Raw genomic sequence first — 20,913 nt, forward strand, 5'->3', positions numbered from 1 at the left:
AAATCGCATGTGATTATCTGTGACGTTTGGAGAGGCCTTTAGTGAGCCTTTGGCATGACTAATTGCAGTAGAACCTCATAGAAATTTCCGAACGGATACTGTTCCGGTTTCCAATAATGAACAGATTGATATCCGACGGATGCTTTGCCTATCATTTTACGGCGCGATCTCTAGTTCTCTAACCTCTGTGATTTTCTAATTAGTGAAACAAAGCTCCCTATCCTATTTATATATATATCATTTGACGTATGGTTTTTCTTCGGTGTTTGATAAGGATCCTGGCCGAAAATTTCAATCATCATTATGCTTTTTTTAACGTATTTGCTCTGTACATAACGACCGAGGTTAGAACTTATGAACCCAAAATTTTAGATCACCAGAGATCACACACAGAGATCTGCGCGGGTTTTTCCATACAACAAATATTGCAAAAAGGAGGCGTATTTCTAACATAATTGGGTCAAAATTCTTTTCACTGCCTTGCTTTTTGTCCCCATAAAATGTGACGGAGTGGAACTTTTTGTATGAAATTAAGTTTTTAATTTTTCTCATATATAACATAAAATCTACAGCTAGAAGGACGTGCGATAGCGACGGAAATACAAGTGTGAAAGAGTGGCCAGAAACAAGACAACGAAAATAATTTAATTTTAATCAAATTATGTTTACCGTATTCTTTGGAAAATCCCACGTTTGAACTATTTTTAATATTTCTGCTCATTTGCGGACAGGAATTTTCATTCGTTGATATTTACTATTTGGACCAGCAATGTACAGTCAGCTGCAAAAATATGTATCGAGAGGATCGTCTCATAAATATGGTATTACGCTCTTATTACACTGGAATAAGATGCTATGGGACATATTTTTGAGTAAGATGTGTACACCCATATTTTTACACTTGACTGTACGGCAAATTATCTCTGCGGTGACAATCGTCATCGTAGTGAAACAAGGGATTGATAGCAATAAAAATTATATTTAAATTTAGAACCGGATTGTTACAAATACAGATAATCTATAAGTTTGTTTTTATAGACATTATACCTAATGCCTGATAATATCTATTAAATACTGATTATGTCATTAATTATTGATATGTAATCGATCGATCCCTACCACCTAGTGCTGGTAGGAACTTAAGTCTTTTGAGTCTGAATTGGAGAACTCGACTTGTTTTTACGAGACTCAGAGCTTAAAAAACTTCTGAGTCTTTTAAGTCCCAAGTCGAGTCCTTTATTGAGTATTTTTTAAGCGCAACTCAAAAGGAGTCGAGTCTCTGAATAAAGACTCAGTTAACAATTTTGCAGGTTTTACCTAAACAAAAGTAAAGGAAATAGGCGTGTTTGTATGATTTATGGTATGTACATCCATAAATTTTACATAAAGACAACGCATTTCGAAGTTATTTGTAATAAAATTACAAGTTCTTTGAAAAGGACTCTAGTCTCTACAAAAGAGAGAAGAGAATCTAGATAAGTTGAAAAGAACTCGAGTTTCTTCTTAATTATAAGAGTCTGAAAAACTGAGTCGAGGAAAATGACTCGAGTCTTAACCAACACTACTACCACCTACCAATATAAACAATACGTATATTTAGACTATACACAAAAATGCTTAAACCTTATATTCACCATTATTTTATTTGTAGTTTTATGGTGCAATAAAGAATATTTACTTTACTTACTTTACCAATCAAAAATTTCTTTGCAAACGTACAAAAACAATCTGGGAATTATAAAGAAAACTACAGCAACAGTAGTTCATACAATCGTAAAATACGGCCCAGTTCGAACAATGCTTATAAAATGTTACATTTCTTTAACCAAATACGTCACTTTTGAAACTGACAGCTCGGTATTGTATCGGTTCGAATTGAGCCGTTAATTTTTTATTAATGTCTCAAAGCCAATTAACTTGCTGAGAAGGTATCTTGAAAAGTCCCGGAAAAATTAAATGATTGGGTTAAAGGCGCGTTGATATTTTTTGTTCTATATCGCGAATAAATGTTGTAAATGGAATATTATACTTCATTAAATCGTTGCATAATAAATATTATAGTATAATGAATGTTTTAGTTTGATAATAAGTATCATAAGTTCAAAAGTGTGTCCCTATAGTTTGATCTATGAAATCCTGGTTGAAAAATTAAGTACAAGTAAGTTTTAAGAATAACTTTTTTTTCCTTTACTGTGGCATAATGCTTTCAGTTAGTAACTATCTACTTTCAGCATGTCTATCTTGTTCGGCCTTCAAGTAAGTCTCATTTGGTTATCAGCGAGAATTTATGCTGTAGATAAAGTCGGTAGCGATTGATCGATTTTCTTATGGGACGATAGAAGAAATACATAATATATCTGCAATCAAGACGCTGTTTTATTGGAAAATGCGATTTTAATTTCTTACTTTGATTGCCGAAGTATTTGTAAAAAAAAACTGGTTTTCCGCCGTCTGTCTGTTCGTTCGTCCGTCCTTCCGTTCGTCAAAAAATACTATCGCATATAAATTTTATTACAGGAGACCTTACAAGTGGTTTTATAGATCAGTTTTAGCTATTCAATAGTTATTTGTGCAACAAGAGAGGAAAGTTGGTTTTTCTAGCGAGTGTTGATTTTGAGTCCCAAGTAAGCGAAAGATACTATATTTGTCAAATAACTTTGCTCTCGTGTGATGTGACACATACAACTTTTCACCTCAGTAGTGAGAACATAATAATAATAATAAAATCTTTATTGCACACTACATAAAAAACAGATACAGAAATTGATAAAATATATACATTGGTAGGTAACAACAAGCGGACTACAACATAAAAAAACATACACAACATAATTAAAGGTTAAAAAAATTCAACATCAAGTAAAGTTAACCACATTTATTACATTCATGAATGAAAGGCATCATCATTATCACGCTAAGCTTCTAGAAATATTAATTCATTCACAGCCTTCACTAAATTAAAAAGCTACTTTGTCTCACTCCCTGGAGTGTCGAAAGTAGGCTTGTTCGAGCTGCAGAGGTGAAAAAAGTATGACACTTAAATTAAATAACTAATGAATTAAGTGCTGACGCTTTAAAGATTTGTTATGGTGCCGATTTACAACCCACCAATTGCTAGCGCATATAAAAGGGATGTATATATATATATATATATAATGAATGAATGGATGTATATATATATATATATATATATATATATATATATATATCCATATGTCATTTAATCAGTTACGAAGACTTTTTCTTAAGTAATTTTTTTTTCTATTTTTAGTTTCAATTTTTTGACGTGACAACGTCTTATAATTCGATGGAGCCGGCTGCACGCACGAAAAAACATGACTCATGCGGCGTTACCTCGTTCTGAGGCGTTCCATTTAAGGCTTGAAGTGCAAGCGAGAGCGCGCAACGAGCGACAAAGAGGCACAATCGGCCTCCGCGTTCGGCAGCAATTGTATTTATGCGTACAAATAAATGTAACTTGATCAATGGGGTTTGGATTGTCGAAGTATTAAACAGATGGCGCCATCATAGCTTGCCCTGTCAATCCCTAGAATTGTGTCAAATTCTTGTTTTTTTTTGGCATTTTGTGACCTGGATTCCAGTACTTTAAGCCAAATCTCATAGAACAAAACTAGAGACAGGGGCAAGCTATGATGGCGCCATCTATGCCAACCTTTGACAGTTGCCAACCCCATTCAATTGTGATTTCCATTTACCTCCTTCTCTATATCCCTACAAAATATCTATCAAAAAAATAAAATTAAAATTTTCTTTTGAAAAATGAAACCATTCCATCAGTATTTTCTTATGACGTTGTCACGTTCAACTATCGTCAGTAAACCGACTTTACAGACAACCTTTTTTTTTATAGTGACGCGGCAGCCCTTAATTTGCATGCGTTTTGTTGCAACACTGCTAGGGATTCACCGAGGTTGCTTATTACCTATGTTCCTCCTGATTGTTTATTACTCTGACTGTTATTAACTTAATAATACAATTATTAAGTTCATATTGTTCAAGTATAACTATTTTATATAAAGTATAACTATTTAGTATAATTTAAGGAATTAAATATAAAATAAATAAAATAAATAAAATAAATAAATAAATATCTGGGAGGCCGAGCTCATCATTATCATTTTTGACGTTTTTGTGAATCAACTTCTTCTTAGTCGTATACTCTTGTCAGGGTAGTCGTGGTCATTGTGGTCGTTGTACGGCTTTTTCCGCTGTTTCCCGCCATGCTTCTCTATTTGAACAGAGAACACAGACACCACAGGTTGAATCAACACAGTTCGCTTATTCATTATTTTCATGTTTATCATTTTATTCTATTTCTTTTTTTTTTTATACTACGTCGGTGGCAAACAAGCATACGGCCTGCCTGATGGTAAGCAGTATCCGTAGCCTATGTACGCCTGCAACTCTAGAGGAGTTACATGCGCGTTGCCGACCCTAACCCCCTCCCACCCTCGTTGAGCTCTGGCAACCTTACTCACCGGCAGGAACACAACACTATGAGTCCTATAGCTTTCCTTCTTCTTCCTCGCGTTGTCCCGGCATATTGCCACGGCTCATGGGAGCCTGGGGTCCGCTTGACAACTAATCCCAAGATTTGGCGTAGGCACTAGTTTTTACGAAAGCGACTGCCATCTGACCTTCTAACCCAGAGGGTAAACTAGGCCTGGTTGGGATTAGTCCGGTTTCCTCACGATGTTTTCCTTCACCGAAAAGCGACTGGTAAATATCAAATGATGTTTCGTACATAAGTTCCGAAAAACTCATTGGTACGAGCCGGGGTTTGAACCCGCGACCTCCGGATTGCAAGTCGCACACTCTTACCGCTAGGCCATCAGCGCTTCTTATTCTATTTCCTATAGCTTTATTATTACTTAATTTTACAGCGAATTAGAAAAAAAAAAAAAATTATAATTTTTTATTTTATTGTATCTCCATTAATCAGCCATTAATATCAAATATCATAAAAATATGACCTCTAGAGTTACTTTTCCTTCACATTATCATCATAATAACTAGTGGCTTTCAATTTGTAGCATAAATATAGCACATTTCTACTCAAATCGCGATTTTATCTCGGTAATATATGCAGTAAACTTGACTGTGAGTGTGAACTCATAATAATTACTGTTACGAATGTTTGGTCACGGTTAAATTATGGTCAGTATTTTAACTGTTACTAGTTGGCAAAACCAAATATACGAGTAGGTAGCTAAAGAAAGTACGCTTAGCACGAGGAATTTTGTACATTGGCTTGCCTGTTATTATCTCTGTCACACGCGCGTGATTATATTGCCAATTATATTGCTGTCTCGCCCATTATGCCGGCTGTCCATATCACCGTGCGATCACCCTAGAGTCAGACTAAGCTAAGTTGTCAACGATTTTGATAGCCCAGCCTATTATGGAAGTGTTAAGTAAGAGTCATAAGTTCATAGAAGTTTGACGTTTAAAATAACACTTTCACTGTCAGGGCTGTCAAAACCGCTGCCAACTTATCGTGGTCTGAATCTAGATGTTTTCTTTATGATTTGATGGTGAACAAAATACAATCTCCTGTCAACATTACCATGCCAAACATTGCGTCGCTTAAAAAAGTTGTGGTTGTCTATCAAATAGTGGTTTACGTTACCCATAAAATAACTGGTAGAGAATGCCGAGCGGCATTAAGTCTGCCTTTTGTCACTGTATATGTATTTACTGTCCAATAAAGTTTAAATAAATAAAATAACAATCGTCCATGTACATGCTAGTGGTTAAGCCAGCTAACATATAGGTAATATTATTTCCACGCTAATCGCATGATTCTAGCATATAAATTAAATATATTGGCTTGTGTCGGTATTCTTAGTCTCCTTGAAATTAAACACGAAACGATGCTTACTTTTTCCTTTAGTTCAATGTACTGTAATTAATAATTTTATTGTTATAATAGCCCATTATTACTGTTTTAGGCATGTAACGCACTTGATCTCAACTTTGCCTGCGTGCATAACAGTCATAACAAACTCTAAACTCATTCAATTTTGTACTATATTCCCGTGGAATAAGTTTCAAATTCAAACTGGTTCTTCCAATTCTTATGTATGGTAAACGGTGAACGTCAAAATGATGAGCAATGGGAAACTAGCAAGTACGGTTAATAATTGAAATCTTTGGCACCAAGTACCGTGACTTCTTTCTTTAACGGTAACACTACGGAAGGTGGATATAAGGAACGAAATCTCCATGTACCAAAAAGTGTCATCAAAAAACTTTAAATAGGTGGCGCTACAATACCTAGAGTACTTGAACAAAAAAATCAAATCATAGACAGCGCAATTCACTCCGTCAATAACGCCTAGGTTCTTAGCTACTCTGGAGAGATTTGGAACTATTATTTATAGCTGACAGCTGAACACTTTTGCAACAGATCTACCATAAGAGATGCCACTCCTCTTAATTCCACACTCCATAGGGAACACTATGGAAGGTGGAGGTAAGGAATACAATCTCCATAGGCAGAACTGTTGCAAAAGTGTCCAGCTGTCAGCTATAAATACTAGTTCCAAATCCCTCCAGAGTAGCGCTAGAGTAGCTAAGAACCTAGGCGTGTGAAGTGCGCTGTCTATGATTTGAATTTTTTCTTCAAATATTCTAGGTATTGTAGCGCCACCTATTTAAGGTTTTTTGACGGACACTTTTTGGTACATGGAGATTGTATTCCTTACCTCCACCTTCCATAGATAACACGTTGAAAGCGATGTATAGTTGTCGGCAACGCATATTGCAGTAGGTAAACATATGAATGAAGCTATGTATACTGGCTTTAACCCTACACCTTTGACCTGAGACGATTTAACATTGACATTGAAAACATTGATCATCGGTTTTATAGAAATAGGGAGTTGATTTATGAACGCAAGCTTAAGAATTTTATGATATGGCTGGAAATCTTAAGAGAAATACATGATGATAGCGTTCAGAAACCTATTATTGATAATTTAAAAATCGTCTTCCTTCATCGTTTCCTGTTGATTTTCCCGCAATTCAAAGTTTACCGGTACCTCTTCTTCTAGCTTTTTGGAATTAGAACTCACCTTATTAAGAATAGCAGTAGCCAACAGATCTTCATAGGTGTCATGTGGTGCTTGAGGTTCAGCAGCATATCTCGCGAGAGCTGGCAACGCCGCAGCCTCTTCAACGACTCTTGCGACCAGTCTCTTCAGCTGCGCGTGAGCATTGCTGGCCGATGGCGCTGCGTCGCGTGTTGCTGGGAGATCTGGGGAAGAAAATATTGTTAAACCAAGAGAAACTACTTTGCTGTGGTTTCTAAGTAGCCTTTGAGTTTTCTTTCCTCTCATTTCGTTATTTAATTAGAATATTTAGAATTAATCTAATTTCTATATGGCATTGGTAAACACAGATTTGTCTATTCTTTAATGTGTCTAGTTTTAGCTCATAGCGTCGGTTATGTGAAAAAAACTATGAACAGACCCACTTTGTTTTGGAATGAATACAGCTCAGCTCAGCTGGAAGAGATCCTATTAGGGATAAGTTCGCCTTTGTACATAACATTTTATTTTTGTTTTGTTTTGTCTGTTTTATGTGAAATAAATACATAATACAGACTAAAAAAATAGTATCACTTAAGTATGTATGCTGTGGTTCATATCTTCTTTTAGGATGGAATAAAATTAATCTGCTTACTACTGTAGTGTCATTAACTAGTCCAAATATTCTCAACTATAACATTAAACAAAAACACGTGCCAAATACAATAACATTCCAATGTTATGACTAAAACACACATACCACGCATGAAATTCCATGCACCATGTTAATTTTACACGTAAAATTCATGGTGAATTAAAATATTTATACTGTTCAGTTATGAGACTGTTATGACTTTCTGAAACGTTTCCAGGTCAATTCGAATGTACACTACTGGCATCAGAATGATATTTGAATTTGCTCGTATGCTTTGAGTAATACCGGGTCCCGAAACGTCGGAAGGGAGGAGTCCAAGTGAAAAGTTCGCCTTTGGTGTATTCAATTCCCTTTGTAACTGTTTCTCGTATTTGTTTTTCTATATACAATAAAGAATATACATACATACATACAAGAAAAGGATTTTTTATTGGTAATCATCTTTCTTATGCTGTAAGTTGTAACATTTGTCTAATTAAAGTGCTAAGCAGTATATGATCTCTAAGTACAGCGTTCTCAGATGTGCCTGCAAAGGAACCAGCGCGCGCCGTGCGATGCGCAGCGCCCGTGGTAAAATCAGGTGCCTAAGAAGCCGATGGTCCCGGGTTCAAATCCTGGTAACGGCATTTATTCGTGAGATGAGCATGGATATTTGTTCCTGAGTCATGGATGTTTTCTATGTATTTAAGTATTTATAAATATGTATATATTATATATATATCGTTGTCTAAGTACCCGCAACACAAGCCTTATTGAGCTTACTGTGGGACTTAGTCAATTTGTGTAATAATGTCCTATAATATTTATTTATTTATTTATCGTAGTTTACTTATTTATTATCTGATTTACAAAATTCAAGAAGTAACGTATATCTTATTTATGTATCTAAATAATTTATATGACATATTTTTTATCTAAGTGGCCGTATTCATTGTGTTTTTTGGGTTTAAAAAAAATCAATCAAAGTTTCTTTAATTACGAATCGAACCCCTGTATATCATCTTTCAGAAATAGTGATTTATAACTCTACATGTACCTGAGGTTGTCTGTAAGAAATCGCTCGTTGGCAATAAGACCGCATGTCATCTCCACACACACAGCCTCCCGTCTATCGTAGGGAGGAGATATGGAACCTTGTAGGTTATACTCGTAATACGTATTTAATATCATTTTCTGCCATTCGGGCGGAAAACGCCGACTTTGCTCCCGCTGCGCTAAACGAAGTTGCCGCTTTCCGCCTGCGTCGAGCAGAAAAATTATATGCGCACCACGGGAGGAATCGTAGGACATTCCATCCCACGTGTTTGCCAACTTTACATGCGGCACGCAATGTCCTACTTTTCCTCCCTTGGGACACAAATAACTATTTATTTACGTAAGTTTTGTGTAGGTATTGTTTCTTTTTTATTGGTCTGCAATAACATAGAGACAGTGAGCATTAGAAAGAGTACCTAATTTGATGCGCTGCGCTGCGTTATCTTATATTAGATTTAATATTTTCACGACATAGCGTTACGAAAACGATTGTTTTCATTATTCTACAGTGTCTTATGAATATTTTGTACAAAGAGTTCAATCATTTTTCTTTTTGCACCGAACTATCACGGAACATTCAAATACGAAGACGAAACTTGATCTCAAATAACTTTTCCTCGAGCGTGCCAATGTCAACACCATTTCACAAGTCATCAATATGCGCCGAATGCACAGATTTTATCAATTGGTACAGATCTGGAGATAAAATCACATATTGCGTGTAAGCGGTGAGGTAAATGAGGTAATAGGTAATAGTTGTTAAGATACCTAATGTGTAACATATACTTTACAAACTAAGCACTACATAGAAAACACTCATGCCTCAGGAAGTTCATCACACAAATAAATGCCCTTACCGGGATTCCAAACCGGGACCATCGGCTTCATAGGCAGGGTCACTAGGTCACTACCCACTAGGCCAGACCGGTTGTCAGAGATAATGGACTTAGTTTTGAAATATGTTAAGATTAAGTCTTCTTATAAGTGGCAAGATGTGTTTAAGTCCCAGCACCGCACATATGCTTGTAGATATTAAATAGGTACCTATAGTATGGATGGTCATCATCAGGCTAACAGCCTCCTGTCGGCTACTGCTGAGCATAGGCTTCATGTACGGCACTTATCCCCGTCCTGGGCTAAATCTCGTCGGGATAAGGCGCTCCTTTCATCAGAAAGCGGCCACCAATCCGTTAACACCTGTTTTTGTGTCTACCTGCCATCACCTGCCTGTCACCAAACATGTCTCGGATTGTACCGCCCAGTCTTACATACACTTAAGACCAAACCGAAGATTCAACCTTTTATAATTTTAGGTCATTAGATAGCCATTTGTGCCAAATAGTTTTCTGAGGTAGTATCCAAATCTTAACTGCCTTCCTTAATTTGAGGCCCAAATATCCAAACAAGACTTTTGGTAATGGCTTGAATGGTTTTATATGACAATAAGCATTTGAATTGTAACTTTTGTTGCTATATTTAACTAGTAAAACCAACAAATGTACTCGTAGCTCTTTCAGTAAGGACGGCTACTCGATACCATTCGTGTGTGCTATTTGCATGCCATTAATTCTCAATGAAACGATCTTTTGCTTCATTATATGGGCCATTAGATGTGAAGATTTTTTAACCTGTGCAAGTGATAATAATGACATAAATGGGACGTTTATTGATGCATAATGTTATGGTAGGTACGCTATTCAAGACTATTTGGTACATTTGGTAAAAATATCTGAAGAGTCTAAGGCAAAAACGACGACTTGATTTGATCTGATTTATTTATTTTCATAATGATAAATTACTGTATAAATTATTCTTATGTTAATCTATATGAATTTACATTATGATCGTCAATGATTTGGCATGCAAACATATAATTATAAAACGCCAATAATAATTATCCAAAAAACAAATCAAATTCGAAATTACCGTCAAATTAAAAACTAAGAAACAAAGGAAACAGGAAACTAAAAAGAAATAATGGAATGCATGTCAAACTAAATATCTAGTAGATATCACATAATGATCGTTATTAAAACTAAGAGCAGTAATAATTTAATAATAGTCTAGAACAAATGTCATCTAAAATCAATTTTACATAAATTATAATGTTAAACAGTCATTATAATTTTAATTCCATGTATTCCATTGTTTCATCCACCGAATATAATGGGTTTTCCAATAAAAAAATCCGTTCTTGTTTTTTAATTGATATATGTAGAGTGATAAGATGGCAGCGATTTTGATAGCCAGCAAATGTTATTTTTAACGTCAAACATCTATAAAATTATGACGTTTACTTCCCTTGCACGCTGGGCTATGAAATCGCTGCCAACTTGGCCTGGTCTGCCTTTAAACGACAAATCGCCTGATGGTAAGCAGTCCGGGAATGCAGCGGGCAACAGTTCGTCTGGATACGGACCCCAAAACTTCAAGACTATACTATTTTTGCCGGCAGCAAAGCACTTGCAATCCTTCTGCAATGCAGATGTCCATGGGCGACGATAATTGATTATCACCAAGCACCAAGGTGTCAGACGTCGGACACGTCACTACCAAATTAAAATGGAGCTGGGCGGGACATTTTGCCAGTCAGAGTGATGGGCCAAAATGCTAACGGAATGGTGGTCGCTTTCAGACGAAAGGAGTGCCTGGCGTCCGTTGGCTCGTTGGGTGGACGACATTCGGAAGACTGCGGGTCACTTCTGGATGAGATTGGCTCGGGACCAGGATAAGTGGCGTACTAGAAGAGAGGCCTATGCTCAGCAGTGGGCGATAAAAGGCTGATATGATGATGATGATGATGAATTGATTATCATTGGGTAATTCGTGTGCTCCTTTACCTCCTATATATATTTTTTAATAATAAAATAGTCTAAATTAAAGAGTAATTCCTAAAAATCATTGTCAAAATGTAAATCGCAGACTTCCGCTAGTCACAAGACATGTCACCAATGTCACCCAACCAGAAGTTAACCTTTCAACTGAGGCTGAGGTCGACAATAAATTTCAATAATTATACATTCCAGCAAAAACACTAGACATAAACACTTCGTAAACTAATAATTTAAAACTGACCTTGTTAAAAACCTCAACGTTTTTTAACTTGATCTTCAGTTTTTAAGAATCCCCGGCAAGCTTGCCCCAATTTAACCTTCCCATACAAACGGAATTTCGTTCTCATTTTGAAACTGCGTGTTGGATTGTAATGAAACTAGGCACATACAATGATATGAGGTATATTTAGTCCTGTAATTAGTTTATATAACTCCAGTTTGAAAAACCAACGAAATGGGTCAAAAACAAGTTTTGTGTGAAATACTAAAAGTTCGTTGTATTTTTAAAACCATATTATCTGTAGCTAAATGTATTACGGGACTAGATAGATATAGAGTTATTAAGAACTGGTAGTATGTACTATTTTAATTTTCTCTAAATTTTTTGGCTTTGGTTTTTTATTAATAAAAAAACTGGCGTGTGTACCTACACCAATTCTTGGGATTTATGACGAAGCCGACGTTAGACTCCCAGAGCTGAGGCAAAACCGGGCCATCGCTTGGAAGACGATGATGAGGTAATCCGAATCATAAAATCGTTTGTATTTGTTTAAGAATCTACGCTTATATTTTTAGCCTTCTATGTGCATATTTAAAGCTAATATTTTTCTATATTTTACCCGCCATTTATATTTGACCATACGGCAATCTAATATTTTAAGGTAAAAACAATCTTCAAAACAAACCTGGTTTGAAGATATTCTAATAATCTAGGGATTCAGTATTTTCCAAAGAGTATCGTTTTTTAGGGACCCGTAAAATATCGCCATGTAAGTACGTTTGTCTGTCCGTCTGTCCATCCGAGGCTTTGCTCAATAAAACAGCAATAACAATAAAAATGTGTCAGTGTTCATAAAAGGTTTTTGTTGAATTAAATTCATCTTGGTTATTTCTTGTAACTACATTTCAGAAAAAATTACAGATATAGCAGGAAGTTCTAGTCTAGAACCTAACATATTGTAAAATTATCCGAAAACCATTTAACTTTCAACCAGCAGGAACTACTTTTTAAAATAAACGAGTAACCCTTACACCTACTGGTTTAACCATTTCTGGCGCCATGACTACTTTTCAAACAAGGTCAATACAGATTTAATATTTCGTTCACTTGTTAAAATTATATAATTGAGTGACATTTATGTGTCAAGGCATATTTACAGCTAATTAATTAATACTATTAGTTGTAATGGTATAGCGATAGTGGAGCTACACTCTTAAGAGGCTGTCAATACCTAAAGCGCGCACACTGTCTATTTGTATCGGAGTAAATGAGAAAGGACTGTCGCATGTTACTGGGCCTGGGCAAGGGAATAATAAGAAAATTATTTAAATAAAAAAAAGTGGATTATTAGTGTAATATTTTACACAATAGCGGTTTAGATATAAATGTTTTGAAATTGTGATTTTAATTGCAGACCCATAAGTCAAAACAATAAAGACATAAAACCGTTTAATTGTGATTTTAAGACCAAGCTTTGCAATTATTTTCTATCGAGCCGATTTCGTTCAATCATGTATCGAGCACAACCACGGTCTTTGAAATATAATTAATATGAACATATATTTTTCTTACTTGACTAAAACAAATAGTCTTTCTTAAAAAACTGTTTAAGTAACATCAATTTCAAGGACATTGGGTGTTGACAGCCCCTTAAGAGTGCTTAGATGATAGGATCGTACAGACATACGTGCGTCCATTAGGGACAGAAGGCCTACCGCGAACCACGTTCGACGAGTTGCCTCCCTGTCATACTTCCGTACTAATTTACAAGTGCGATAGAGAGGCAAAACGTCGAACGTGGTTCGCGGTAGGCCCTCTGAACATACGCAATGTGACAAAATTAAAAACACGTTTTAACATCCCTGACAACATACCAAAAACAACGTACGTAATTTGGTCAGGTTCATTGGTACCCACCATAAAAAAACGGTGGGCAACAAAAAACGTCTACGTTACTTAGGACTTTTAGAAGTAGGCAGAATCACTTCAAAGGTTCACTCTTTTTAGTTTTTCGTGAATAATTTGTAAAGTGTGACTTATAGCAAAAAAAAAAAAATAATATTCGTAAATAATTTCTATCTACTATAAGAAACAATGTGGAACACTTTTCGTTAGGATTAATATCTAAAAAGATATTAACGCGAGAAAGTAAATTATAATTAATTTTAAAGTTCCTTTTTTAGTTTTTCGAAAAGAAATCGGAAACGGTGGCCCATATAACAGGTTCTGATACATAAATAATGTGTATTAAATTTTCTACAAAAAAAATTTAACACTTCTTCAGGATCAATATTTAAAAAGATATTAAAGGGGGACATTTAATTACAATCAATTCACCTATTTTTTAGTTTTTCATAAATAAGTCGTAAACAGTGGCCCATTGCAAAAAAAAACATAAATAATTAAAATAAAATGTACTACAAATAAGACTCTTTACACTTATTCCCTAGGATCAATATTTAATGAGATATTAAAGGGCGAAAATTAATTATAACCAATTTCCCGGTCCTTTTTACTTTATTTTAACAACTTACCCAAAATCTCCTCCAGCCAGTAGCACGAAACGTAGAGGAATATAGCAACCCCCAGCCAGAAGCCGAGCAGCAACACAGCGAGGTATTCCCACATTGTTTATCGGTTATCGCATCACTGACACTTGTGTCGGATTTGTCGTTTATCGCGTCACTAATATTTATCGCAGCCGCACTTTGAGGTAGTCCCGCATTGTCGACAGTCACTTGTTTTTTTGCATCACTGTTTGTAATTTTGATTTACGTTACTATTTTGAATATTATTTTTGTTTTAAAATTATTGTTGTCATGTTGGTTGGCTGTGGTTATTTCAAAGTAATGTGGTATGAGTTTTAAACTTATGTTTCGGGATTTGAAGTATTTTTATCACTACACTTTATAAAACAAAGTCCCCCGCCGCTTCTGTCTGTGTGTATGTATGTTCACGATAAACTCGAAAACTACTGAACGAATTTCCATGCGGTTTCGACCTATCAAGAGAGTGATTATTATTCTTATATCATGTGTTAAGGTTTTGTGTAATTCGTACGAAGGCTGGTCGCTAGTAAAAAATAAAATATGTATAATTAAGGATTTGCAAAATATGGCTAAACATGTCGGACTTTTTCTAATATAGGTACTTAATGGTGGAAAATGTTTACTGTACCGTAAAACTACACAACTATAGTGCGGGGCCCCAACTGTGGTCCAGCTAATATGTCAAACAAAACCAACTCGATGGCAACTTAGTTGTGACATCTAGTTTATTATTTGAATATTTTTTCGTTTATTAATGTTCGTACTGCCGAGTGAAGCATTTGACCCATAGGTGGCGCACTTTTTCAACTTAGTCTGTCGCCTCAAAGAAATACCGGTCGGAACGTGTTTGAAAGAACTCCGTAAACTTTTATTCAAAAATACTAGTTAAAGTGAAGTCTGCTACTCAGCGTTGGCTTTATATGGAAGGTAATGATTCTTGCATTAGATTAAAGTTTCATTTGCTGTAGAAATGTACTGATTTAAGAAAATATTTTTTTTTTATTGTTCTCTTACCCTCGGGTCTCAACTATAGTCCTAATTTTTTCTTGGACCATAATTTAAACCGAACTTATTTTTGCTGTAGAAAATGATGTCACGGGACAAATTAATGAGAAGAAAAGTTGGGAGGCGGGCATACAAGTGTTATAGTGAAAGGCAAATGGAACATTGCCTTACGGACATCACAAATAAAACCCTAACTCAACGCGAACTACCAAAAAATATAAAATCCTTAGAAGCTCGATAATTTTGAAATTAAAAGGTCTTCGAATGAACAAAGTTAGAGAACCGGGCCGTCTGCGTATTTTGTCAGATGCCGAAGAAGCTGCATTTGTCAAACATGCAATTGAAATCAAATATCAAACGAAAAGTTACAAAAAAAACGGTTGATTCCTCCTCAGAAAGCGATGACGACATCGAAATTCCGTATGCTTCAGACTCGTCCTTGGATCTCTCGAACGAGTTCGCAGATGAACCTGCAGCTGGTATTCCAGATACAGCTGATACGCTACATTCTACGCAGTTTATTCCCAAGCCGGGCGAGTATGTTATAGTGGAATACGAAGGTGAACAGTGGCCGGGACAAGTCAAAACAATCGATAGTGATATAAAGGCGTATGTAAATTGTTTGACACGTTGTGGACTGTCTTGGAAATAGCCTGAGAAACAGGACTGTATATACTATCCAATGGACAAGATTATCTCCGCAATTAAGGCCCCGACAAAACTAGGCACTAAGCGGGCATTGTTCCGTGAACCGGAACTTGACAAAAAAAAAAAAAACTAATGGTTGATTTTTAATATAATAGTTGAGAGTTAATTATAAAGAACGTTGCTTATTTTTATTTGTTATATTAGTTTTGTTAAGCAATTTAAGAGAATTTGCTAAGAATTAAAGAAATAAGACTATGATTGTGACTATTGTGATACATAATTTGATTAATTAAAACCTGATCTCACTTTAATTGTGTTTTTTGATGTATCTAAACCACGATGTTAAAATAAATCTCTCAAATATAGTCCTAATGTACCATAATACGCGTTTTCAGTACGAATAATAATCTGGCCTATAGTTGGCCACATAACATACAACAATGGTCCAATTTTAATTAAATATAAAAGTAATCATAATAATCATATTTTTTATTTTCACTCATATATATTTATTTAACACGTCTTACTTTATCTAAAAACATAAACGGGTTTTTTATATGTCATTTTATGAACGAGAGGGACAATCTCAAACTTGAAATCCGACTAATCCGGACTATAGTTGTGTAGTTTTACGGTAACGTTATTAAATAGGTTCTAATAGACAACATTGACACAGAATAACAAGAATATTACAACCCAATAACAAATAGAGATACAAATCGGTAAACAATCGCTCTTTATGTTATGATAACTTTCTTATTTAAGTTACTTTTTAACCAATAACTTTAATGTGGTTCCAAGAACTGATTTCATCAGAAACTGATAATCGAGGCAAACGGGCCAACTCGAACAACATGATGTGATACGATCTAATATAGATCTGACACGATTCCAATATGAGATGATGATTCCAGTCTCCTTTAGAGGACCTGCTGAAATGCGCATTTTGTCATTTTTGAGACTGATAGATCAGTAAAATATTAATAATAATAAATATTATAGGGACATTCTTACGCAAATTGACTAAGTCCCACGGCAAGCTGAAGATGGCTTGTGTTGTATATGTATCGATATATATAATATACAAATACTTAAATACATAGAAAACATCCATGAATCAGGAACATCTGTGCTCATCACACAAATAAATTCCCTTACCGGGATTCGAACCTAGGGCCATCGGCTTCTTAGGCAGGGTCACTAGTCACTAGGCCAGACCGGTTGTCGACGCTTCGTTGACTCGACTTTTAACACTGGCAGATCAGAACCCCTAGTGTAAATTTTATCGACATCATAACGTGACGAACGCGTTTGCGTTAAGTCTCATCTTGTATAGGATTTTGAGTTTCCAAAACGTCCCGCTTGGCGCGCTCTTTCTAAATCCAATACAAAATGAGACTAAACGCAAACGCGTAGGTACGTCACGTACCGTACTGTATTGGAATGAGATCTAATAACTAAAACTCCACTCCAAAAACGTCAGTTTTGACACTGACAGATCGGTATCGTATCAGTTATGGAAGGTTGACTTAAGGAACGCAATCTCCAAAGGTAGAACTTATGCAAAAGTGTCCAGTGGTCAACTATTAATAATAGTTACAAATCTCTCCAGAGTAGCGATAGAGTAGCTAAGAACCTAGGCGCTATTGACGGAGTGAAGTGCGCTGTCTATGATTTGATTTTTTTGTTCAAGTATTCTACGTATTGTAGCGCCACCTATTTAAGGTTTTTTGATGACACTTTTTGGTACATGGAGATTCCATTCCTTATCTCCACCTTCCGTAGTATCAGTATCATACAGATTCCTGAATAATGAGATGAGATTATACAGGTGATTCAGGAGACGTGAGCAGGATCAAGCCTGTCTATTCAGTAAGCTATAAGCAACTGTTTTCTACTAGTATTTGTGAGATTCACGTTAATTTAATTTTTACTGTTTAAAAAATAAGTTTTTAATTTATTTACGATAATTATGGTCACCCTCTTTGTTTTATCCATAACAAGTGACAAATTTAAAGTCATCGGAATCTGGTTACTTTTGAAAAATTGTATCTCACTCAGTTGTGACATTTTGTTTTCTTCATAATCAAAGTGCTGTCATGACGGTTAAAGAGGTTTTATCTTTGTTAATTAAGTGTTGTAGGGTGTCCATGATTGTAGATAATAAAATTTGTCCTTATCAAAAAGTTAAGTAACAGATAAACAGCGTGGTTGTTTTGCTTAAATATGATGGTGAACGATTCAGTAACATTTACTTATTGTGTAGGCTTAGTCCTGCTCACGTCTCATGAATCACCCTGTATAACTAAAACACGAATTGGCCTGAATGTTGGTTTTCTAGATAAAGTAAACAATGATCTCAGATTTAAACATTGTATAGCACTGTACAAAAGCATTTTCATTGTAGTTCGAGACTCATAAATTCTTATCCAAAGTGTGTTGTGATGACGTACAGCCTAACAACAGTATTAGGCATTGTCTTTTATCGATTGTTTTGTTTGATCAACCTGCTGTAAACATGAAGACAATAACTATACAAAAAGAGAGGTATGGGCATTGTGAAATTCATCTCGCTTTGTGTCGTAGGGCACAGCACAGCGGATGTCATTCCAGATCTAGAGCAGAGCCCAAGCCCAGGGGAAATACCTCCACCTTACAGAAAACCGCAGCCAAATAACACTAGACCCTACTCATAGTGTTGTGTTCCTGCCGGTGAGTAAGGTTGCCAGAGCTCAACGAGGGGGGAGGGGGTTAGGGTCGGCAACGCGCATGTAACTCCTCTGGAGTTGCAGGCGTATATAGGCTACGGATACTACTTACCATCAGGCGGGCCGTATGCTTGTTTGGCACCGACGTAGTATTAAAAAAAAATACTCACTCAATACATATTTGTATGTATGGGATGCTAAGCAATCTAGTGCATCAATTTTCCATAAGAAAGCACCTACTGTATGTTATTTTTAAATTCCATCATAATTTAAATTGTATTTGTTTATTTAATGTATGTTAGTTATAACGAACTTTGAAAAGTTGTGTCCCGCCGAGTTTCTTGCTGGTCCCATATTGAGATGAGAGGAGGGTTCCTACAATTTAGGAGGGATTTAAGTCTTCTCGCGTCAGAGGTGTAGGGTTAGAGCCGGTGTAGCTTTATTTGACGTTCATAAGCGCATTGGAATATGCCTACTTGGAAAATAAACTATCTTTATATAAGCTGGTTCTGGCATTCAGCCTGATTCGAACTATATCTAAGATACAAAAGTCAAATATTAGGCCTAGATACGATATGGACCAGATATATCAGTGTCAAAAGTCACGTTCCTTAAAAAATAAACGTATAATATCTAATTTATCATGATATTAGTTTAGAGCTCATCTTTTAGTGTGGAAAATGGCAAATGTTATAGGAACTGGTATATATGTCTATTGTGTCTATTCGATTAGAACGAGCATAATGTGTTTATGATAAATATAATTACTAAAGATAGCATGTTTCTTCTGCAAGATACCCTACCAAAGAGAATTTGAAATAGACGTGGATTGTCAAAGAAAACTTTGGAGCCACGTAAATTTACTACCATGTTTCGACACATGACTAAAACTTTTAGAACGCCATAAGACTTTGATCCTTCTTAGGGTCACCGCCACTTTTTCTTTCTCTGATTTGTGTTAAATTAAGTAAATATCAAAAAGTGGCGCCATCTTACCGGACATAACCCAAAGATTATGGCACCATCGCTCGAAACGATGCCGCCATATCTTTGGCCTCTGATCTATTAGATGGGGCCATTTTTTGATATTTAACACGTATCGGTGACAGGATAAGGATCACAGGTAAATGGCGTTCTAAAAGTTTAAATCATGTGTCGAAAGATGGCAGTAAATTTACTGTGGCTACTAAGTTTTCTTTGACAATCGTCCTCTATTTAAAAATTTCTTTAACCCTACGAGGAACAATAATATATATTAAGCTGGATTTTTGAATTTCGAGCACCGCTAACATTGTACCTGTCTTTCAGACAATGCACATGACATGTGTTTAACCGTCGTATTAACGTAAGTAGGTATGTCAAACAACAACGGTAAAACGTGGTCTACATAAAACAAGGTATCGGACGGTAACAGTGCTTACAGTTATATGGCACTACGTGATCGGTTAGGTAATGGTATTTGCAATAATATTATCCGGTATTTATAGTAAACATTTTTTTGTGCAGTCTTTTTAAATGTTAAGAAACTAAATAGGTGTGTATTAGTAGAACATTTATCGTAAATGTGAAACGTCACTAACGGCCCGATTCGAAGAATGATTAAGACGCGTTTAAGATCTTGGAAAGATCTTTAAAAGATCGATAACTAAAACACATGTCAAAATTGACGTTTATTTCGATTCCGCTGTGATCCCAATAAGATCTATCTACGATATTTCTAACGTCAAAGTGACATTGGTTGCACGAATCGAGCTGCTTCTGTTAATTATAAGACAATACAAACGATATCGAAATGAGAACTTATCTAAACCAGAACTTAGCGTTATCGTATCTCATTCATCGAATCGGGCCGATATTTGTTTCTGTTTCAGAATTAGAATTAGAAAATTAACTATATTTGCTTAAACTTAAGTTCTAATTTCAAAGCAGAGTTGAACAAAAATAAACCGTTATAGAGATCGTTACGCACTTGCTCAACTTCGACAGGTGATACTTATTCATACAATTTTTTGACTATTCATGAACCTTACTACAAACACATAAGGCTCATCATGGTTCAGAGTGTTGTTACCTTAAGACGCGACCTTCACAAGAGATTTGGTGAATAGTTATTACTTAATTCAATTTGGTAGCGTTGGCTACATGATATATAATAATGAAATTAAATGAGCTATGTCGACGGTGTCAGAATGGTTCATTAAGTAAAT

At 35.7% G+C, this 20,913-nt stretch overlaps 1 protein-coding gene across 6 annotated transcripts in view; it reads right to left on the bottom strand.

Moving 5' to 3' along the window:
* LOC133518613 (uncharacterized) overlaps positions 1-20,913 on the bottom strand; it is a 218,949-nt gene that overhangs the window by 18,658 nt on the left and 179,378 nt on the right. For 4 of the 6 annotated variants that reach the window (XM_061852279.1, XM_061852277.1, XM_061852278.1 and 1 more), the window contains one exon: positions 7,098-7,279. In XM_061852279.1, coding sequence (XP_061708263.1) covers positions 7,098-7,279 — 182 coding nt within the window. Of the gene's footprint in view, positions 1-7,097; positions 7,280-14,330; positions 14,627-20,913 lie in introns of all 6 variants that reach the window. The other 2 variants (XM_061852281.1, XM_061852280.1) reach the window with 1 other exon arrangement.

Source organism: Cydia pomonella, chromosome 6 (assembly GCF_033807575.1).
Source record: "Cydia pomonella isolate Wapato2018A chromosome 6, ilCydPomo1, whole genome shotgun sequence".
In the NCBI taxonomy this organism is placed as follows: domain Eukaryota; kingdom Metazoa; phylum Arthropoda; class Insecta; order Lepidoptera; family Tortricidae; genus Cydia; species Cydia pomonella.